The following is a 23,177-nucleotide window of genomic DNA, read 5'->3' on the forward strand; positions in this document are numbered from 1 at the left end:
GCATGGTCTCCTTCTCGCTGCCGTTGAAGGAGCCCTCGCAGAACCAGTTGCAGCTGCCCACGTTGGCGGGGATGTTGCAGGCCCCGGGCAGGGTGCAGCCGTGGCAGCTGGGGGGCACGCAGGGCCGGGAGGCGCAGCTGGTGCGGCAGCTCGGGGCGGGCGGGCAGCAGTTGTAGGGCATGGTGCCGAGGGAGCGAGGTGCCGGGCTGAAGACGGATCCAAGTTCTCCAAGACACAGAGGTTGTGGGGCTCCTGCTTTTGGCCAGCATTTATACTCCTTCCCCAGAGGGTGTGGGCACAGCGTGTAATGTCTTTTTTCTTTGTACTTCACTAGTTTCCAGACATCCTGTCCTGCAGAATGTTATTGGCTTTCCTCGGAAGAGTCCCCTGTCCCATAAAATTCTTTAGCTGAGCTTCTTGCTCAGTCAGGACTCTTGTGTGGGAAGACACCCATGAAATCAGAGCTCTGTGGTACACCTTCAAAAGGGCCAAGCCGTCCAGCGCCTGGTAATTAGGGGTGCATCCACCCCATGCCATCCCTTGTATCACACAATCCTGCACACTTGCACTAGTGTCCGGGCCCACCGGGCATCTCCTGGGACACAGAGCCCGGGCTGGGGAAGAGGTGGCATTACGTTCCAGCCCCCGGCTGTCTTTCCCTCAGCTGAGGCAGGAGCATCTCCAGAAGAAGCAGCATCCCAGGATGGAGAGGAGCGATTGAGGCAAATAATTGGAACTGAAGTGCACCGTGGGGGAAAGAAAAAGCTTGGGTGATTTTTTAGGGCCCTCTGTTATCACTTAAGACAGCTCAAAAAGAGAAAGACAGCTACAGAGAAGAGAACTTTAAAAGCAGAGGCTCTGATCATCAATTTGAGAACAGGGAAGTTTCTCAGAGAAGAGACATTTTGGAAAAAGGGCTGGAGAATACAAGCTGAGAAATCCGTGTAAATGCATTTCAGGCGTCCTGGAAAAGCATCAGAGGCTGCATGAATAAGGAAGCGTCCACTGCGCGTTCCCGCTGGGTGTCCGTCTCATCCCAACCGTGAGCAGCCCCACCGGGAAAGTCCAGAGAGGTCGAAGGAGGCCGCACAGGGATGGCGTCACCTGACCTTAAAAGGCCATGTGAATCAAGGAGGTGTCCACAGTGCCAGGTCTAATGTTCACAATTGCTTTAAATTTCCAGTCAGACCTTCGAACATTTTCCCCAACTCGAAGCGAAAGGGACGCACCAGGATGATGTAGCAGGTTCTCTCCCGGGTGTCCCGGCCCTGAGCCCACCGGTTTGCGTGCACCGCTTTCAGAACCACAAGCAGAAGGTTTTGTACCAGAGGATGGCTGTGACTGTACCATGAGTCCCAGGGTCCAGGCACCAGGAGCAGAAATGCTGAGCTGCCAGAAGCAGGGCATTTTGCCGGGCTGGCTGGCTGCGGTTAGTTTGGGAAGGGAGAAGCTGAAGATCTAAGGGATGTGTAAAGGTTGCATAATGACAGGCACCGCAGGGTACCACCCGGGCTCCCCGAGCACCTCCCAGGCTCACTGCGCCTGGGCTCCAGCCTGGTCTGCCGCCTCCCTGATGACTTATGGGCTTGTTTCTCCCAGCAGCTTTCTGGTCATATTCCTGTGGCCTCGGCCTGCACCGCCCCGTGCAAGGCCATCATCACTGCTTATTACAGTGCCACTCAGATGAAAAGCCCCAGCATACTACAGAGGAGCCTTGGACTTGTAATAAAATCACATTTTCTTTTCTTCCGACACAAGGAGAAGGGAGACAGGTGGGCCCCGAGGCAGGTGCCACCAAGACTCTCCAGATGACAGGCACAAGACCAGGCAGTGGCTGGCGGCAGGGAAGCTCCTGCCTCCTCGCGGCCACCTGAGATGCATGGGGAGGTGGCTGCGCCCAAAGTGGAGCCCTCCCTCGTGGGGCCTCCAGGGCCCGCTTCCTTCCAGCAAGGAGAAGCTTCCTCAGCCCGCCCTCATCTCCGTGTCTCCCCGAGCACAGACTAAGAGCCACAGCCTTCTCCGACTGCCGTGGTCTTCTCCACCGACTGGCCAGTGTTGCCTCATGGAGGCGCCATATTAGACGCTGAGTCTGCGAAGAGCCGAGCGCTGTTTCACTGGGAGAGCAAAAGTGGAGCCTCCGGCGAAGCAGAAAGATCAGCGAAATGGAGAAAGCCGGGGAGCAGGAGAGATGTGTTTCCTAAGAGAGGAGGAGGAGACCCAGAAGGCGTCCTGCGAAGCCAGGCCTCTGCACAGGAGCCAACACAGAGAGCACAAAGCTGAGAAGCAGCGGGATGCATTGAGCTGACCGGCAGCAGGGCCACCCGATGCCCGAGTGACCCGCGGCCCAGGACCTGTGGGTCCCGCTGACCCCCAGGCACCCTGTCACCCTGCTGGCTGCCTATGCAGAGGAGGTGGTGCAGGCTTTCGGACAGAGGCTGCAGAAGACCGGCCGGTGAGTACACCAGGCTGCTGTCGCCTGTGACTAATTCTAGCCTCTTTCTGGGTTTCCAAAGAGCAAAAGACCTGAGGGAATCTGCTGATGAGTTGGTGAGGGACCTGTGAGCTCCTGGAAGTGGGGTCTGCCGTGTTGTGTGACAGGGTCCCAGGGTGGGGGACGGCTGGGGAGGGGCACAGGACAGCCCTGCCCTCCGATACGCTGGGCATGCTGAGCAAACAGGTCCAGGACAAGCGTGGTGACATTTAACTGGGTGGCCCACGCCCCAGATTTCCGGTCCTCTCCTCCCCACCTGATTTCTTCCCAAACTACGGCCCCGAGATCCAGTCCAGCCTTGGCTGGGGACAAGGCTGATGTCATGTGACCCTCATTTCTCAAAGGAGGTTCCTCTGCGCCCTGCCCTTCTGGTGGCTCCGAGAGGGCTCAGCACCCCGGCCTCGCTGGGACCCTCAGCACCGTCTCCTCGGCAGCCCTGAAGTCAGTTATTTGGAGCTGGGGTTCTTGTTGTTCTGGAGACTACAGGCGGGGCGGTGGTCATGGCCCATGCATCGCCCCACGGCCCCCAGGAAGTATGTTTTTAGAAATGCAAAAGGTGGTCGGCAGGTTCCCCGGGGACGGGCAGGTGGCGGAGGCTTCCGTGCCCACCAAGTAAGTGGGAGGAGCTGAGAGGAGGGAGGGGGGCGGAGGCAGCGCGCACACGCGCACACCTGCCGGAGCTGAGCGCCCTGCCGGCCCTTCTCGCAGGGAGAGCCCCCGGGCCGGGCGGCTGCTGCGCGCCCTGGACTGGCTGGTAGAGGAGCCACGCCAGGGAGAGGAGGAAGGGGGCCAGGGAGGACGCTGTGAAGCCCACCCCAGAGCTGACAGGGGCTGCCGTGAAGCCTCATCGGATGTCCCTTCCCCACGGCAGCCAGGTCACAGCGAAGAGCTCCGTCCCCTGGCTTCACCACCCAGGAGCTGTGCAGTCTCCCCAGGCTCCTCGTCTTCAAAAATAGGGAGAGAGCGGCACTGACTTCCGGGGGTTGCTGTACGGAGTACAGGGGTGTCCGCAAGTCAGCCTCTCTGCCACTGAGATCTGTGCTGGGCTCCAACTGGACGGGACGGGAGTGGTCTTCTGACGGGAGGATCGCTGACGGAGGCGGCGATGAGAGTGGTGCCGGTGCTGGTCCCGGGGGCCCGTCTGGGGTCCAGAGGGGCTCATACGTGCGTTCCGCACTCACCCTCCGTGTGATAACTTCTGGGCCCAGCGTCTCTCCCCTCTCTGCACGCCCAGGCTCATCACGCCTCTTCCCATTGGCAACCGCAGAGCCATGGTGTGAGCTGCAGGGGCCCAGGTCAGTTCCCAGCACCCTTCCACCTGGGAGCGACTGTCGCCGTGGGGTCTAGCTGTCACCCAGAGCCTCAGGTGGTCGTAGGCGGCTTGTTCAGAGGTGGCTGGACCTACAGTGTGCGATGCTGTGATTACTAAACCAGTCCACTGATTGGTTTGGCACCGCCCTAACCCCCGTAGCCTGGGCGGGATAAAGGGAGCAGAAGCATGCTGCTCAGCTTCTGTCGTTGCTTTGCTACCTGCGGTCCACCATGAACCGTAGCCCCTCTGCCATGGGCCAGCCTGCCTTGGAATCAGCTGCTTATGGACCGGAACCTCTACACACTTGAGCCAGATAAACCCTTTCGCTTCAGCTTTAGGTGTCAGATGTTTTGTCTCAGCAATGAGAGGAAAGCGACTAAGACAGTGACTCACACACACCGCACCCCCCAGTGGGAAGAGCCCCGCCTGCCTACTCTGCCGTGGTCCAAGAATACGAGGGTTTATTTTGTTAGGCAGCTTTGAACTTGCTGGATGAAAGGAGCTACTTAAATTCAAAGGAGGGCAGCTGGGCCGGGTGGTAAATTCAGACTCATCAGGATGGCTCTACTTTTACTGAGTCCCGCTGTTGCGTCACCTGTGCCCAAACACTCCACCATGGGGGCAGAGAGCAGAGTCACCGCAGAGAGGAGGGAGCCCCGGCAGCCTCTGACCCTTCTCGCTGGACATCCTGGTGCCCCAGGCAAATCAGCACCGTCCATGGGGGTGGGGTGCGAAGAGCAGCAGGACGCAGAACAACTGGGTTCTCACCACGGAGGGTGCGTGTCCCTCCCCGGCTCCTCCCTTCTCTCTCTGCCTCCTGACCCACGAGGTGAGCAGCTCCGCTCCGCCAGGCCCCTGTGCCGTGCTGCCCTGCGTGAACCCAGCTGACCACGGACTGAAACCACTCCGCTTACTTGTGGGTGTTCAGTTTTCATCATAAAGAAATGGTGAATGTTTAAGCAGAGAGATACTTACTTACATTTAAACTTTATGTAATGTCTACATGTGTTGAACCATCAGACGCTAACCATAAAGATGTAAAATTTCCGTGTTTTTAATTTTTGCTTTTGTCAGTGCATGCTTGCAGTACACAATGATCACCTGCGTCGTGAAGACTTAGTACGTGTACCTCACACATACTGCTGCTGTTTGTGTCCCCGTCTCCAACCTCCTTACATCCTCCCTATAACTCTTGGTTACCTTCCCATTTGCAAAATATCTGTCTCCCTGATTCCTGTGATTTTGTGCTAAAACTTACTGTCATTTTGGCATAAGAGAAGCCAGGCCGTATCTAAGCTTGCTGAGTCTGATCTATTGTTTCACTTAACACTACAGTCTCGAGGTCTCTACAAAAGACTCAGATTTATCCTTCTCTGTGGCAAAGCACCGTGGGGCTCCACTGTTTGTAAATACTACATTTTATCCATCTTTCCGTCTGTTGACGGACGTGAAGGCTGCGTCCAGGGTTTAGTTATTATGAGTTACAATGCTATAAACGTGAGTGTCCGCGGACCACTGCAATATGATGTCTTTAGCACGGTGGGAAAGATACCCTACGAAGGGAACAGCCGCATCAAGTGGATTTGCACACAGTACACCCCCGGCTTCCGGACATTCGCCTTGTGAACTGACTGAGGCTCGCTTCATCCGCTTATGGAGGAATCTAACGTAGGAACGATTCTCCGGGAGTGGAACTGGTTCATACGTCAGGGACTTAACAGTGCTTAGCTTTTTGAAGGATCTCCGCGCTGATTTCCATAGGGCTGCGCTGGTTTGCACTCCCACCAACAGTGCAGAGGGGTTCTTTTCCCCCCACGGCCTCACCAGCATTGATGATTCTTTGATTTCTCGATGGTAGCCATTCTTTTGAAGGTAGAAGCTCGCTGTTATTTTAATTTGCATCTCTCTGACGGTCAGAGATGTTGAGTGTTTCTCTCATGTGTTGACCACTTGCGCGGCTTTTGAGAAGGGTCTATTCTTTTAGTTGCCCACTTTTTGATTGGATCTTTTATGTGGATGGTCTAATACTTTTTAATCATCAGTTTATTCGATTTTTAATTTGTGTCTTCTTAGTACATGTTCGCAGTACATGCTGTTTCCAGTCATCTTGGGGGTGGGTACAGATGCATAACACAGCTCCTTTCTTTTTTTTAATCCCCTTCCCTTCCCTGCCCTCCTCTTCCTCTTACCCGCATCCCTATTTTCATTCTTGTTGATATCATTGATCTTACCTCGTGTCTACGGCATATTTCATGTTGTCTTTATAGTCTCTGGGAGTCTTCGGCTCCTGTCCGTGGCAGATCTTCATCCTCTTATTTCTCCTTTCGCTCCTCCTCACCCCGTGCCCTCTTTCCCATGGAGCACTTCCTGATTGCAAGAGGTCCAGCCCCTTGTCCCCCTCTGTCCATCCTTTATCATCCTGTATTACCTCTGTTTGTACTTTGCCTCACTCAAATGATAGATACCACACAGCGTATCTGGCTTGTTTCACCCGGTGTTATATTGAGCAAGTACATCCATTTTCCTAACCCTAACCCTATAACCGAGATGTTAATCCTCTGTTCAGGGAGTACATGGCAAATGTTTTTCCCACTCTGTCGGCTGTCTCTTCACTCTGTGGGTTGTGTTCTTTGCTGTGCAGAAGCTTCTTGATTTGATGTGATCACATTTGTTGACACTGCATGCTCTGTCTTGCACAGCCAGGGTTCTGATAAGGAAGTCCTTGCCTACACCTGTGTCTTTTAGAGCTCTACCAAATTAGCATTTCTGTTTTAACCTTTGGCTCCTTGGTCCATTTTTGTTTTATTTTAGTCCACGGAGAGATACGTGGGTCTAGATTCCATCTTCTGCATGTGGATAGCCAGCGTTACTTTTACTAAAGCCGTTATCTTTCCTCCAGTGTAGGGGCTTGACCTCTGTCAAGATCAGCTGGCCGAATGTGCCTGAGGTGGGTTCCTCGCCCTCATTTTGTTCCATTCATGCCCAGGTCTCCTTTTGCGCCAGTACTGTGCCATCTTTATCGTGTGCCTCTGTAATATAACGTGAAATCAGGGCTTGTGATGCCTCCTGCTCTGCTCTTGTTGCCCAGGATTGCTTTTGACGTTCTGGATCTTTTCTGGTTTCATGTGAATTTTAGGATTATTTGCTCTAGTGCTGTGAGGAATGCTATTGATATTTTGACTGAGATGGTGTGAAATCTGCTTATCAGTTTTGGAAATTTGCCCATTTTGACTAACTTGGTTCTGCCTAACCAGGAACAGGGGATATCATTCCATTTTCTGATGTGCTCTTCGATCTCCTTTCTCAAAGGACCGCGGTTTCCTTGTAGTGGTCACTTACTTCCTTAGTCAGGTTGATTCATAGTATTTACAATGTATTGATGCTATTGTGAGTGGTATTGTTTTTCTAATTTCTTTCTCATAGAGCTCTCTGTTGATCAGAGGAGTGCTACTGACTTTGTGTGTTGACTTTGCACCCTGCTTCAATGTCGACTTCGGTTACTAATTCTAGAAGTCTTTTGGTGGAGTTTTTGGGCCTTCTATGTAGGTGGATCAGTGTTATCTGAAAATATTGATCATTTTGTCTTCTTCCTTTCCTATACATTTCTATTTTTTGCTCTTGCTTAATTGTTCTGCCTAATATTTCGAGTACTACACTAAACAGAAGTGGTGACAGTGGACATTCTTTTCTCCTTCCTGATTTTAGAGGAAAAATCAGTTGGTAGTAGGTTTGCCATTAGCAGCGCTCTTAAGATCGAGATAAGGCCCTTCTGTGCCTATTTTCTTCAGGTTTTTATCATGAATGGGTGTTGGATTCATCAAATTCTTTTCCTGTGTCTATTGAGACAACCGTGTGATTTTTGTCCTTGCTTCTGTTTATGTGATGTATTGCATTTATTGATTTGCGTATGTTAAGCCATCCTTGCATCCCTGGGACGAAGCCTACTTGGTCATGATGTATGATGTTGCCCATGCTTGGTTGCATTCTGTTTGTTAGGATCTTGTTGGGAATTTTTGCATCTATGGCCATTAAAGAGCTTGGCCAATGGGCTGGGGATTTAGCTCAGTGGTTCTGATGCCTGCCTCTCAAGCGCAAGGGCCCAAGTTCGATCCCCAGTACCAAAAAAGAGATTGGCCTATAGTTTTCTTTTTTGGTTGGATCCTTGTCTGTGTTTGGAATCAGGGTAATGCTAGCTTCCAGGAATGACTTTGGGAGTACTCCTTCCTTTTCAATTTCATTAAAGAATTTGAAGAGTATTGACGTTAGATCCACCCTGAAGCTCTTCTACAATTCAGAGGTAAATCAACTGGGATCTGGGCTTTTCTCAGTAATTTTTGCTATTGCTTCAATTTCACTGCATTTTATTGGATTACTCGGGGCTTTTATATCTTCTTGGTTCAGTTTTTGTAATTCTTGTGTATCTAGGAATCTCTCTGTTTCTTTCGCATTCTCCAATTTCTGGCATACAGGTTTGTGGAGTAGTTGCTAATAATCTTCTGGAGCTTACAGTGTCCATTGTGATTTCAACTTTTTTATTTGTAATTATATTAATTGGGGTCTTCTCTTTCCCTTTGTGCAAAATTGGCTAAAAGTTTGTCCATTTTGTTTATTCTTTCAAAGAATGAGCTGTTTTACTCATAGATCCTTTGTGTTTTCAGTATCACTTTCATTAATTTTGCTCTCGTCTTTGTGAATGTCCCTCCTTGGACTACCTTTGGGTTTGGATTGTTCTGGTTTTTCTAAGACATTGAGATGCATCATAAATTTATTTTTTAGGATTCACTCTATTTTTGTGATGTGGGCATTCACAGCTATCAGCTTTCCTCTTAGGACTGTTTTTATTATGTCCTGTGATTTCTGGTATTCCATGGTGACATTGTTCTCTAATCTAATTTCTCCCTGATTTCTTCTGTGACACATTGATTATTCAAGAAGGTGTTGTTTAATTTCTGAGTGTCTGCATCATTTCTGTAGTTTCTTTTGCCATTGATTTCTAGTTCCATTATGCTATAATCTGATAATATGCATGGGATAATTTCAATTACTTTGTATTTACTTCAGCATTTACATAAACTAGTATGCAGTCCCAGAGAAAGTTCCATGTGCTGCTGTGGGGTGCAACACTCTGTAGATGTTTATTAAGTCCATTTGTTCAAAACTTCATTCAACTGTGATATTTCTTTGTTGATTTTTCTGTCTAGTTAATCTTTCTATTTGTGACAGCGGGGTATTGAGGTAACCAACTATAATTGTGTGGATGTTTATCTGATCTTTTATATACAGTAGTTTTCCTTATAAAGCTGGATGTGCTCCATATGCACTTATAATTATTATCTCTTCCCATTGAATTGTTCCCTTAACTTATAGGCAATGACATCTTTGCCTCTTCTGATCAGTTTCGGCTTGAAATCCACTTTGTCTGAAAACTGGATAGCTATGGCTGCTTGTTTTCTGGTTCTCGTTGTACAGAATATTATTTTCCATCCTTGATTTCAGTCTACGAATTTGGTAAGGGGTGGTGTTAAATGTTTCTTGTGTACAGCACAGCATTGGGTTTCATTCCTTGGTCCGTTTCGCCATGCTGTATCTTTTGTTTGGGGAACTGAGTCCACTCACACTGGGGGGTATTACTGAGATGTGTTGACATATTCCTGTCATTGTATTGTTTTCCTGTCGCCAGTTTCTTTTTTTGTTTTCTTTTTTGCTCTTCTCATTAACTGTTCACCGTACCTGGTGTATTCATTCTATCAAACCTTTTGGTGTTGTTAGCTGTATCGTTTCTTTGTAGGATATCTCTGACAATATTTTGGAGTGCTGGTTTGGAGGTCATGAATTTCTTAAGTAGTCTTTGTCATGGAAAGACCTCATAGATTCTTTGCTAAACTGGTCATTTATGTTTTGTATTATCTTGTACTGTTTAATTGGTGTCTTATATAAACTTGCTAATCATTTTAAGTCCATTAATCTGCTTATAGTGACCTTTTTTTTTCTTTTTTTCTTTTTGGTACCGGGGATTGAAAGTGACCTTTTGATCTGCTGTTTTATCTCCTCTGTCATCCTTTCAAATAATTTGGCTGTGTGGCTTTTGATTTCCTCCCCGCTCAATTTCCCTTTGGGGCAGTTGGGAGTTTGGGAGGTATTTTGTTGCCTTGCCTTCTCATATTTCTATTATTTTTGTTTTGCTTCACTTTGTGATGAGGTTCATGGGCGGATCATAGTGGAAGACTCTGTCGCTGGTATAGAGACATCTTTACTGAGTGTCTGTTTTTCAGTCACACACTGTGGGTGTGACTGAGCATAGGCCTTTGCTTCTGGGCTGAGATCCAACCACCTCTGTTTATTTAGGAGGGAAGATTGTATTGCGTTTGGCCTGGCAGCCATTTCTCTTGGCACAGGCTGCTGTATTGTTAGTGACACAAAGGCAATCCAGATGGTGACACACAGAGAAAACCAGTTAATAGCAATAGCTGTGCCCTTTTCACAATAGCAATAAAATCAGCAACAGTAATAGTGTCAGAGACAAACTGGATATTGACATACCCTAAGAACCAGCAATGCACCACCCCTAACCATAGAAGAGGGATCTATAATTACAGTATAAACACTAAGACAAACCAAATATTGACATAGAGTACATATCTACTAAACATAACAACCATATCTCCACTAACAGTAGAAGTCTATTCAACAGTAACAGCATAGACTTAACTAACTAAAGATTCATAAAGTTTAATGTTTAATAAAGGCAGAGGGGGGAACAAGAAAATGAAAAAGGTAAACTTTGAAAAATGAATCAATAGAAGATGGGGAAAAGGAGAGAAACGTAGACAAAGACTCCTACTTGAGGCATCAAAGAAATTAACAGTGTAAAAGTAACAGAAAATAACAAACAAGAAAGAGAAAAAAAGCAGAGCAACATTAAAAAAGAGAAAGAAAAGGAGAAAATATCACACCTCAAAAAAACACTGAAGGAAAAATAAATGAGTCCCCAAAAATTCCTGTTTTTTTCCAGTGAGTGGTTTCTTTCTGATACCTGCAGTCTTGGAATCTAGCAAATTGCTGTTTTTTTGTTTTCGTTTTTGTTTTTTGTTTTTTGTTTTTTTCTGTGTAGCTTTTATAGCCCCAAAGGCTCCTCAGACTGTGGCAACCACCCGAGTCAGGGTGTATCCTTGCTCGTGTTGCTGGATGGGGAAAGCAATTAGCCCACTGGCCTCTGCGGAATGTAAGCAGTGGCCCAGGGGTTCAAGCAGACTACTGGACTTAATGCCAGGACTTTCAGATCGAGTTGCCTTGCAAAGCCGCTTTCGCCTTTCTGGGTTTCTCACCATAGAACCCGGGGCCTGTGTCCTTCCTGGCTTGAGCTTAAACTTCTCAAGGTATCTATGTCTAAAGCAAGCCCTTTCTACGGCTGTCTCTCATCCACTCACTGTGGGAGGTAACACCGGAAACCCTAAAGTGGAGCTGTTCCATGGCTCCATTTTAATCAGTAAACCTCTCCCCAAAATGACACCTAATTAAACATCCTCTAGCAATATGGCAGGCAGTGCACTGGGTTTCTTCTTCAACTTTAGCTCGCCATGAAGGAGTCACTTTGGGAGCAGAACCTCAGGCTGCATTTGTAGTTTTGCTCTATTTGTAGCCAGGGGCTTTTCTTGGGGCTGGTGCTGCTAACCCACTGTTTCTCCCTGGTGCTGCAGACTCACCGGGGCTCACATTCTCTCACACCAGATCAGCCTCCTCCGTGGTCGGGCTGACAGGCCGGTTGGTCGGTTGGACCCTCTGCGGCTCCCTTGCCGAGAGGAACAAAAACACAGAGAGGACTTGGAGCCGGTGAGGGGGCTGCTGTCAAGGCGTGGAATCCACAGGCACAGAGTTGGCCAGGAGAGAATTCCATGTAAGTTTTAGGGTTGCGTTCTCTGGTTCTGTAAAGAATGCTGTCGATGCGCTGACTAGAATTGCATTTAATCTGTGTATCAATTTGAAAGTGCGGCCATTCGACTTTGCCATGAAATGAATATTGTTTTTTAAAAGAAATTCAAATAAATTCAGTTTTTTAAAAAAAAATCTTCTCATCGCAAAGTCTAAAATATCAATCAGACATATTGCAGAAAGGGGAAGTGTCATGATTTCATGTTTTAGGGGTCAACGTGGCGTGCTTGGTGTCGGACAAATGCTGATGGAGGTATGCCTGGGGGAGCTTGGATTATACTTTAATTTTAACCTTATAAAAAGGTAAGTGACTGATGTTCTAGAGGGAATGAAAAGGGCATGGAAGGTGCAGGGGTGAGCACGGGCTTGCCCACGGTAGGCAAGTGCTGTACCAGTGAACTACTCCAAGAGGGGTAGTTAAGAAGAGGAAGAGCTTAAAGATTTCAAGGCAGAAGGAAGCACATCAAGGGAGCAGAAAGAAACTTCACAGGATGGGGGATTTTTAAAGTGTTTTGAATGTGCTCTCCCATAAGAGGCTGTGGATGAGAGCATCATTCACAGAGAACAAAACAAACCGAATCAAGCATGTTTGGGAAACGGGAAATGGTCCGGCTGTGTTGGCACTTACAATAAAGACGTGCGCTAGAGAGTTAGTCCAGGCTGTTAGGGACCCTTGGGGATGAGCTCCACGCCTGCAGAGTCAGCTAAAAGCAATTCAAGACAAGATCTACCCTGGAAGCCAGCTTTCTTCACATAGGAGGGGAAATAAGTGATAAATAGCTGAGTTTCTTCAGAAGGAAAGTAACAGAAGAAAGATGGAAACTTGTTTTATCAACGTTAGAGGAAAAGACAAAACTAGAATGATGAAAAACAACTACATCCCGTGCTGAGGTCGGTGCTCCACATATTAAAACATTTTTCAATAACTCCTGTGTCAAGAGGAACTCCTATGAGACATTTAAACAGTGCTTCAGGACTGAACCAAAATAAAAATATCATATTATCAACCTGATTTTGCAATTACAAAACAAATGAGAATATTAGAAGTAGGAAAAACAAGTCACGAATGAGCAATGGGGGATTCCTAAGAGATGAAATCACGGCCCTCCGTTGGTACCTGAAGGCTAAGGTGGGCAGTGATGAACACTTTGTGGGTCTCTTCCTGGGGCCAGCCCCTCCTCTCCTCACACTGTCCCTTTCCCACTGACCCTGCCCTTGGACTGAGCACTCCCTTAGCTTGTTTACAGAGCATACACACTCAGCAATTAGGATCTTTCAACATTCGCAATGTCCTTGTGTTCCTTTGAAAGGGCACCCACACGGACTACCCGTCACATGGGACTCTCTAGGGCAAAATTTACATTTTTTTATACCTCAGACACACAGAGCATCAGAAGCTTTAATGGCTCCTCTCTTTCTAAAATTCAGTGGCCCTTTGTTCAATAAACCCAGAAAAGGGCAGCTAGCCAGCTTCTGGCCTTTGCTAGCGAACAGGCTGTGTCGAGCCATTCCTAGGGTGAAGGGATTCTCCAGGAGGCCCTGAGGCAGCTGCGTGTCATTTCCTGGGACAGAATCTCCAAGCTGAAAGTGTCTCAAAGTCCTCAAGTCTGGGACTTGATGGCATCAGCCTCCTCCCTGTAGGTGTCCAGTCCACCATTGTCCAGGACGGCTCTGGCCATCGTTGGGCAGCTCAGCCCCCATGGCTCACGGTTTCCAAGGTTGGGTGCAGAACCCTGGGATTGGGAGACAAACCGCAGCCATCTGTGTCTCAGAGCTGGTGGCACAGGGGACCGTGAGGAAGGCCTTTGTGCAGACATGAACCTACTTCCTGTTTCTTCTACTTGTTGCTTTCACTTCTTCTTTCATTCAATGATTGAATCATTCATGCAATAAGCGTTTACTTAGTACCTACTCTGTTTGTACCTTAGCCAATTTATCTCCCAGCTCTCCCCTTTGGGTCCTATAAGGACAAATCTGACCATTCTGCCACTTGGCCCTCAGCTCTCTGTAACAAATGCAAGATCTCCCATTCCTGATTCTTCATTAACTTAGTTCAAGCCCCCTTGCCATCTTGGTAGAGTCCTCCTTTTTTTCTTTTTTTCTTTTTTTTTTTTTTTTTGTACCAGGAATCAAACTCAGATCCTTGCACTTGGAACCACAGCTAAATCTCCAGCCCTAGAGTTGGTCCACATAGCTCCTGTCACCCTTAGGCACACTCTTTGGGTTCCTAGAGTGGAACTGCTGATGAGTTTAGTTTAAGAGGCTGCCAGTAGACAGCCCTGCAAACCTCCTTGCCCAGGACTCCTGTGAATTACGAAGCTCTTGCCACCATGCAGCCACGACAAGCCCTTGCCACCCTGCGTCCCATGTAGTCAGGGAGATGAGACAGCCCTGCAACTCCTGTGTGTAGAGGTGGGTGATAGTTTTTCAAGGCTCCAAATGCCCCACGTCCATGATCTCTGCTGTGGCAAAACCCTTCTGTGGGCACTGTGGCAGGACAAGGGACCCAGTGAGACACAGGGGACACCACTGCCTCTCAAAAAGCTAAACCGGGAGAGCTCGGTCCTATGACTCGGAGGAAGGGAAGGCCGCCAGGCATCAAAGAGACTATCTGGGACACAGAGCTAGGGAAGATCTGGGCAAAGAGGAAGAGAGAGTGTTCTCGAATACGGCAGGAGCCCAAGCAAACACTTCAAAGTGGAAAGGCACACAGTGGATTCAGGAAGAGCCGGCTGCAGCCTTGGGAGGACCAAGTTTGAACGACACAAAAACGCAAGCCTGGAAAACTAAACAAGCATTTTTAGACCCCAGACAGCTGAAGTCGGTGCTCATCTGTGTTAAAGAGGAAGCATGTCCCGTTTTCGAAACATCTCCCCCGGAGGCTTGAGAGCCTCTGTGCCCCGCACCAGAGTCACCTCACCAAAATGCATATCTCCAGGCCTAGCCAGAGTTTCTGATTCAGGGAGTCCGGCGTCAGGACCAGGGGTCTGTATTTCTGACAAGCTCCTGCGTGATCCTATGGCTGCAGTGGGGCTGGGGACCCCATGGAAAGGACAGATCCCTGCCGCGGGTGTAAATGAAAACGAGACAGCAGAACGACACCTGATGGAGTCCGAGGGCAGCCATTGTCTGAACGGTGGCCTTGAAAATCCACCCACGTGTGTGCTCTTTGGGATGACAAGAAGTTCTGTTTATTTTCCCAGCTCACTGCTTATCGCCAAGGTTTGTTCTCTGAGAACAGCTAAGATGGGAGAAGAAGGGAGGGACAAAAGAGGAAGCCCACACACTGTTTGTTAAGCCTGTGGAGAAGCAGAGAACAGATCAAGGTCAATGAATGACTACTAATTACCACCGATCGTGTGCCGGGAATTAGGCTTGGCGCTTAGCATGAAGCGTTTTAAGCTTTGTAAATTTTTATTAGTATATGCTTATAATACATTCTTAGGACATTCCTGGGAAACTGGTAATATGTATATCTTGGTCACTTTTACCTGAGCATCTCATTTCACTCTCTGTCCACACACACACACACACACGCACACACACACCTATATACTCAATGTACATACAACTACCGTATCCGACCACCTAAGTGCCATGAAGTTTTATACCATGCGCTCTACATATAATCAGTGTTCAGCCACACTGAAGAGTAGTTATGATGGTCCCACTGGAGGATAAAGAAAGCACACAACTTGGAGTGGTTGAGAAACTTGTGAGGGTTCACAACACTGGAAAGAGCACAAGGCCTGGAACGTCAGCCCACATCTGCCTGACTGCCAACCCCACATTCTTTAAGGAACTCGAAAGAGGAAGCTGGACACCGAGCCAGGCTGGACAGCAGCCTCCGGGACATCTGTTCAGTGTATCCAGCAAACAGACCCTGAGTCCCTGCTCTGGGGCACGGACTCACTTGAAGAGCCACGAACGCAGCAGGGGGCAGAACAGGGCCCCCTGGTGGTGTCTGGGCGGATGACAGAGATCACCGAAGGGTCCCTTCAGGAAAGTGAGTCCGGTGTCCAATTTGCACCCTGAGCATGGGACGCTGAATCTCCACTTCGTGGGCTCCTGAGTCTGCAGGGAGGGAAAGGAAGAGCAGACAGAGGAAATCAGCGGATGTCCGGATAAGAGATGGACAGGGTAGGACAATAGTGTGAAGGACAGGTCTGCCACAAAGTGGACACACAGACCCGAGGGCTCCTTGTCCGCAGTTCCACCCTCAGCCGTGACATTCCATATCCAGGAGTCCTGGCACAGGGCCCCCGCTGTCATTCACGGAACACTGCCAACACAGGGTAAAGTGAGTCACCAGGCGGGGATGCCCGGAAGGGCCGATCCCCTCCTCCGCATTCCGTTGTCTCTGAGGAATCGCCTGATAGTCAGGTATGCGGCTTAGCTGGGAGTGGCCCACCTCACGCATGCGCAGTCCTCGCTCTCTGGCGACCCCGGTACCTGTTGACCTTGTCCGGAAACCTGAGCTCCACGTCCAGCAGCGCCTGGTGCTCCTGGTTCTGCCGCTCCGGGTCAGCCTGGATCTCCACCAGCTGCGACTCCATGTTGATGATCAGGCCCTGCATCTGGGCCAGCTGCCGGCCATAGCGGGCCTTGGTCCCCACCAGCATGTTATCCAAGGAGTCCCTCTCAGGTGAAAGAGGACCCAGCTGTGAGGAGTGAGCTACTTACCACAGTTCATGTACTGATTCAGAAAGAACCGAGAACGCTAAGTCTCCATCTGTGTGGGGCATGATCCTTCCCTACATATCTCAAGAAAAGAAAAATAAATGTGGAGAACTCATAGCTCTGATTTCAAAAGTTAGCACAAAGCTATATTTATCAAAAGAGTGTGGGGCTGAAACAGAGGCAGACTTCAGACCAATAGAATAGAACTGGCATCTCAGAAATACATAATCCTCACCTCCATGATAGAATGGCTTCTGTCAAGGGTCTCCTACAAGGATGCCAGTGAAGCCAAAAGGCCTAACAGAATGAGTATGCCAGGCAGTGCGAGCAGTCCCACTTGAAATGCCAACAGCCTTTCCCACAGACTACAAAAAACAATCCTGAAATTCTTATGGTACCGGAAGAGACCCAGAATAGCAGAAGAAATCCTGGTCAACAACAGCAAAGCGGGGAGTATCATAATCTCTGCCTTGAAATTATATTGCAAAGTTGCAGTGATAAGAACAGCATGGCACTGGCACAAAAACAGACATGAGGATCAGTGGAACAGAACAGAAGATGCCCAGACAACCGCTGGCACGCTTAGCTGTCTGATCTTTGACAAAGGAGCTCTGAGGCAGATCCAGGCAGGGTGGTCCAGCCCTAATCCCACAGCCCAGAGCCCAGCAGCTGTGGGAAGGCACCTCACCTGGGTCTCTGACCCCTGCCATCCCTAATTCTCAGCCAGGGAAGAATTAATTAATGTCCTCTGATCGTCTGCAGGAATAGACAGTGATGTGAGGCTCATTGTCATGGGGCTTGGGGAAAACAATATACAAGGGGTGGTGACTCCAAGCGGCAATGAAAACTCTGTAGACGATGCTTTGGAGCTTGCATCACTGAGGGTAACGGGGGGCTCCCTAATTGCAGAGCCCCTCCGGTGCCAGGAACCCACAGGAAGAGAGGAGACCAAGCTCTTTGGCCTCCAAATAACCTTCCACATGAGGATTTGCTAGTGCTGTCATTCTCTGAGCCTCAGTTTCCTCAGGTATAAAATGGGACCACTGCCAAGTGTGGTGTCACACTCTGTAAGCCCAGGACTCTGGGAGAGAGAGGAAGGAGGACGTCTAGTGTCTTTGACCCAAGTAGTGAAACCAGAACGACATCCAGTCAGGGCACCTGCTCTGCCTTGTATGCACAGTGACACAAGTGACCATTTTGGTCTCCCTCACATGTTATCCTTCAAATACATGAACAGTTCTGCAGCTGTGGTGAGAGTTGCCAAGATAAATGCACATCACATAACCTTGTGTGCATCCTCCTGAAAAATGTAAAACTATAGCCCACAAAAATAACCATTGCCGCCTTGCTGTCAACATCAGCATCCTAGTCCACTAGATTGCATTACACAGTGACTCATTAATCCTCTCTGACAACTATGCCTCAATGTCCTCTGCCATTTCAACTCATTTAATCCTGACAGTCGCTGGAAGAGGAACGTGTGCCACCTTTAGAACTGCAGCCTCTCCTGAGAGTTCACAGCAAATGTCCTCAGCCACAGGCAAGGTCAGCTCCTCACCAATAGTAAAGGGCTTCTTAGCTTTAGCAATGTGGCCAACCACTGAGGCTGATGCCCTCAGGGCTGGGGATGTAGCTCAGTGGCACCACACCTGAATCACAAGTGCAAGGTCCTGAGCTCAACCTCTGGAACCACAAAAAAAAAAAAAAAAAAAAAAAAAAAAAAAAAAAAATCTCAGTGTGTGCAGATGCATTTGATGAAGTGATGGCCTTCAGTAACTGTTTCTGATCTTCATCTTCTCCTTTTCTTTAAAAACCCAAAAGCTTGGGTCAGGGATTTAGCTCAGTGGTTCGGTGGCCTACCTTGTAAGTGCAAGGACCCAAGTTCAATCCCTGGTACAAAAAAAAAAAAACCCCCGAAAGCTTGTCTTTTAATGCAGAGTGCTTAGTCTCCATATAGCAAGAGTTGTAAAGTTTCGTGGCTTTGCTGGATAGCCAGTTGCCACATATTATGCACAGTGGGGTTGAAGAATGTGAATCATCTGTTGTTGTGAACCCATAATTTAAGTAGGACTCTGGTATTTTCCTTTAAATGCAACTTTTTTTCTTTTCTTTTTTTTTTTTTTTTTTTTTTTTGAGACAGGGTCTCACTATGTAGTTGAGACTGACCTAGATCTATGTATCCCAGGCTGGTCTTGAACTCACAGGGATCCTCCTACCTCAGCCACCAAGTGCTGGAATTACAGGCGTGTGCCACCACACCCAGCTGCAACTTTCTTTTTGTTGGCATCTCAGAGGCTTTTGCAGTCTCATCCTTAGGTCCACCCCCTTTCAAAGAAGCTCCCCAGTGATGTCTGTTTTTTACTCATTTTGGAGAGGGTTAGCTCACTCGTGGGCTACTCAGACTGTGACTGAGACAAGTGTGCCAGGTGGCAAAAGCCATAGACAGGACATGCATGGATAAAGTGTCTGATTCTGGTTTAAAGCTGCCACCAGGGACAGCTACACATTTGAACTACAGCGACTTACTTGCCACTGTAAAGCCTGCCACCAGATGCAGCTTGATTGTCACTCACCACTAACTGAAGGGGTTTGGATGAGTCTCAAGCAATTGATTTATCACAGTCTTAGTGCAGTGAAATCGCTCTGCTAATGTTAATCTGTATCTGCAGCTGCTCCCCAGTGCTAGCCTCACTGCCTCAGCTCCACCTCAGATCATCAGGCATTAGATTTGCCCCAGGAGCCACAGCCTAGATCCCCTCACAGTAGGGTTGATGATACCCATCAAGTTCGCAGCAGAATTGGGATTCTTGCCCAGGGTTTCCGGAGCCAATGACTCTGATCTTTTCCATTGTGTGAGACGCCCATTTGTACCGGTGTTTACTTTCCATGGCTAAGAGAGACTACTATTTAGGAGATAGAGTTAGCTTGGCCGGTGGTTCTAAAAAATAGGCAACAAAAGATCTCAAAAACTTTCTGTTTAACTACATGGAGATCATTGTGTTCAAGTGTTTTTTTTCAAAACCCAAAAAACAGAATTGTTTTATTATTAATGATTTCCCCAGTTATAGCCTAGAAGAGCCCTTTTTTGTCATACTGTAAAAGTTTTCCAAACATTGAGGGGAAAAAATGTATTCAGTGCAAATCAGGGTCCACAAAGCACCTACATCCCGGCCACTGTGCCCTGCTGCTGGGCCTTTCGGGAAGCATCACCCTCCGGCCAGGCTTCCTGGAGAAACAGTTCTAGCCTCCACTGCCATCCCAAGAGGAAGGGCCAGACTTCTAGTGACTCCCAGGAAGGTTGCGTCTTTGAAAAGCACATCATTTCTTCCCTAATCCCACCTGACACCTACGGGATTTCCTCCGAACATCAGATCCAAGTTTTCATTATCTTCTTGTGGCCCTGCCTGCATCTCCCTGTAGACTAAGGTTAGTTAAATCCAAGTATTTCTTCGGATGGTGGAGTTCCTCTGAGACTCTCCCTATGTGGGGCCCTCCAGGAGCCCTGGTGCCGGTGGGGCCATGTGTTTCCCAAAGTCTACCCCCGCTTCTTCACCCATGTATAAGTGAGACAGGCCGGGCAGGAGGACAGCCTTGCTTTACCCGTCACTTGGTCCCACACGGGCTGCAAGGCATGGTTTCCTATAAAAAGCTTTATAAGCAGTTGGGTGGTCAGGCGGGCCTTGGCAAGTTGCAGTAACATACAGGTATGCAAACAAGGGCTGAGTGAAGGGCCCGATATACGCTGGGAGAAAGGAAGGATCCTGGGACCCAGATTCCTGGCCTGCAGCTCCTGTCTCTGCTCAGCCCTTCGCCACAGCCTAAGAGGTGGAGATTCTGAGATTAGCAATTGCTATGTTTGAAAGGGAGCTATGTTCCCAGGGAAGCCTTACAGCACCTCATTGTTAGGGAAATGAAGAAGCAGAAGAAAGGGGAATATTTATTAGCCTGAAAACACAATAAACCTCAGTGCTGGGAGAAAACATAAAGAGCTGCAGGGTTTGGCGTCCAAACCCTTGGCTTCAGTTCCCACCTGCTGTTCTGTGTCTGTGAGCACATCTTTCCTTCCCCCCGGGTCTCAGACTCCTTGTCTGTAAAATGGGAGAGGCTCGGCCAGATCGCTGGAGAAACACCTTCTTCTCGTCCAAAGGTCTGGTAGGATCTTCTGCAACACTGGTCCTGTTCTAACTCTGACACCATCAGCTCCATGGGCCCAGCGCAACTAAGAAACTGATTTGTTCCCGCTTTATCTCATATTACTTAATTAACAATTCATTATCTCTATGTAATTAGTGGCTACCATACTAGACAGAATGGGGCTAGGGTTCTAGGGATAAAAATCTGGTCTGTCCTATCGAATGTGTTTGTCAGGTAAAGAACGTGGAGGAGACACTTTACCCAGAAAGCATTGCTGCTTAGCACACAATTACCCAGAAGCCCCCTGGCCCAGCACTGCAGGGCACTGACACTTTACCCACCCACCCACTAGGAGCCACGGCGGAACATTCATGTCTCTGCTGTCAGGCCAGCAGCCCTGAGTGCCAGGCAGACCTGCAGGATCCTGTCCCAGGAGCCCCAGGCAGCTTCAGATCCAACCCACTTTCCATCACTTCTTGGCAAGGCCAAAGGGCAGATACTTAATAGAAACATCATCTCAGCTCATTAAGGAAGAGCTGTGCGTGGGAGGGGAGGTTCGGAGTGGGTTCTCTCTCCTCGTCCCCCGCCGTGGCCAGTCCTTCCCTGTGTCTCACACACTGAGTCCCAACTCTTCCTGGCCACTGCCACTGTCTTTGCTGAGACCCTGTTAGCGGTCTCCCCCTGCCTCCCTGCTGCCTCGGCGATGCTCCTCCATGATGCTCTCTACAATACCACCCTGGTCTTGTCATCCTTGGGCTCGAATCCTGCCACAGCCCTCCCACTGCTTTGGAGAAGGTCCAGGCTCTTCCTGAGGTCCCCGAGGCCCCCCACGATCCAACGCCTCCCTCCCACTTGAGTCTGCCCATCAGTCTCCCTCACAGGAACCTGCGGCTCGAGCCAGCGGGGCCACCGCGGCCTCTGCATGTGACCACTGGCTCCCTGCAGACCCCACACAGGCACGGACCTGCCCAGGGGCCCTAGAGCCCCTTCCGACTCCACAGCCCAAGGCAAACTCTACCAGCTGCAAGAAGCCTCTGGGGTCCCCTGAGCGAGTCTCCTCTCCCTCTAGGTGCTAGTGTTGACTTTCTGCATAGAAACTGGGGGTGCGGCATGAATGTCAAAATAACACTGCATGTGACTGGACTTGAGTGCAAATCTTTGTCCTTGCACATAACCCTGGGCAGCTGACTGAACCTCTCTCGGTTCCTCTGTTCCCCAGGTCTGAAATGAAGACCAGGCCAACCTTGCAAGGTGGTCGTAGAAACCAAGGTAAATGTTATGAGATGCTCAGCAAGGTTGTTGGGTGTCCAGTGGACCCTTGACTTACAAACTCAATTAGTTCCCAAGGGCTGGTTGTAACTCAGGTTGGTCAGTGAAGGCTCAGGCTCCTCCACACGACCCTCCAAGTCTCTCTCCTGCACACAGGCGGATCTCAGCGTCCTAGAGATGCTGGCCCAGGATTCCTCAGTGAACCCCACACGGGAGAGGACACTGTAAATGCTCCTTGCAGAGGTCTTTAAGGGCTAAATCTGTATCTGAGACCATCTGGAAGCACAAGCGACCGGCATTCGGGTCTAACTCAAGACTTTGGTCATAAGTTAAAACTAAAACTCATCGTAACCCAAGTTGTTCATATGTCAGGTCGGCTGTAACTCTAGGGTCCACTGCACCATAAATGCTCAGTAAGTGGTCGTGACTGCCTTTGCTGGTATTATTATCATTATCAATGTTACCGTGCTCCGCGCCCCTCACTGAGGAGGGAGGGCCTTGTGTGCACCAACTTAGCTCGCCTAGTTCCGCACATCCCGACGTGGGGCTCCCTTGCACTTTTTGGCTTCCCCTGAGCCCAGCAGTAGCCTGCAAGGAGTGAGGCTGCCTACGAACAGACAGCAACTCCGGCCCTTGAAGTCCTCGGTTGGAGCCCCAGTCCCACTAGTTCCTGCTGTGCAACTTTGAGTAAGGCTCTCAGCCTCGGTGTCCTCATTTATAACACGGAGGAGATAACGGCACCTTTCTTGTGGGTCACTGTCAGGGTTAAGTGAGGCGCCAGGGCCCAGCCCTGGGCCTGCCGGCCTCGAAGGCAGAACCTGCACCTCCTAGCACTCAGGGAAGAGTCCCCGGCCGTACGGGCGCGTGAAAGATTGAGCGGGTGGATGATGCCATTGCGGCAGCTGTAACGAGTCAGCGTGGGTTTATTGCAGAACTATTCTCAAGTACGCCACGGTCAGGCCTCGGCTGCTGGCAGAGTCATCCGCTCTCCTCTTTGTTCCGCTGTTGCTTGGCTGTGGTTTAACTGGATGATGGCATGCGGGCCTTTTTCCGGAACGCCATTCAAGCCCCTAGAGAGGACGGAAGGGGCCCGACCACCCCCAGGAATCTGGGCCGGGCTTTGGGTGCAGCAGCGAGAGCTGCGAGTGGACAAAGATGGACTTGCAGGCCTGTTGCAAGAGGTTTTATTTACCTGACCTCTCCGAGGGGCACAGAGGGCATTGCGGAAAGTCCACGTCCAGGACCTGCCCTTCGGGCGCCCACCGGACCGCCGCCGTGGAGCTCCGCAGGAGGAGGAGGCGCCAGGGACTTCAGAAGCGGCCCAGCACGCAGGGTGCGCGGACAGCGTGAGGCGCGCAGTCC

The 23,177-nt window shown here is 49.4% G+C and overlaps 2 protein-coding genes across 2 annotated transcripts in view; both read right to left on the minus strand.

The window, feature by feature from the left end:
* Nucleotides 1–181, minus strand: part of LOC104870083 (keratin, type I cuticular Ha1) — a 4,288-nt gene extending 4,107 nt beyond the window's left edge. The window contains exon 1 of the mRNA XM_010635470.1: nucleotides 12–181. Coding sequence (XP_010633772.1) covers nucleotides 12–181 — 170 coding nt within the window. The remainder of the gene's footprint in view (nucleotides 1–11) is intronic.
* A 774-nt stretch (nucleotides 182–955) lies between these two features.
* LOC104870121 (keratin, type I cuticular Ha2-like) overlaps nucleotides 956–23,177 on the minus strand; it is a 27,330-nt gene continuing 5,108 nt past the window's right edge. The window contains exons 7-14 of the mRNA XM_010635544.2: nucleotides 16,185–16,370; nucleotides 3,572–3,632; nucleotides 3,306–3,477; nucleotides 3,163–3,242; nucleotides 2,307–2,435; nucleotides 1,348–1,458; nucleotides 1,190–1,268; nucleotides 956–1,104 (exon numbers count right to left, since the gene is read on the minus strand). Of these exons, the coding sequence (XP_010633846.2) occupies nucleotides 956–1,104; nucleotides 1,190–1,268; nucleotides 1,348–1,458; nucleotides 2,307–2,435; nucleotides 3,163–3,242; nucleotides 3,306–3,477; nucleotides 3,572–3,632; nucleotides 16,185–16,370 (967 nt within the window). The remainder of the gene's footprint in view (nucleotides 1,105–1,189; nucleotides 1,269–1,347; nucleotides 1,459–2,306; nucleotides 2,436–3,162; nucleotides 3,243–3,305; nucleotides 3,478–3,571; nucleotides 3,633–16,184; nucleotides 16,371–23,177) is intronic.

This window comes from Fukomys damarensis, unplaced genomic scaffold (genome assembly GCF_012274545.1).
Source record: "Fukomys damarensis isolate Sample0158 unplaced genomic scaffold, DMR_v1.0_HiC HiC_scaffold_13, whole genome shotgun sequence".
In the NCBI taxonomy this organism is placed as follows: Eukaryota; Metazoa; Chordata; class Mammalia; order Rodentia; family Bathyergidae; genus Fukomys; species Fukomys damarensis.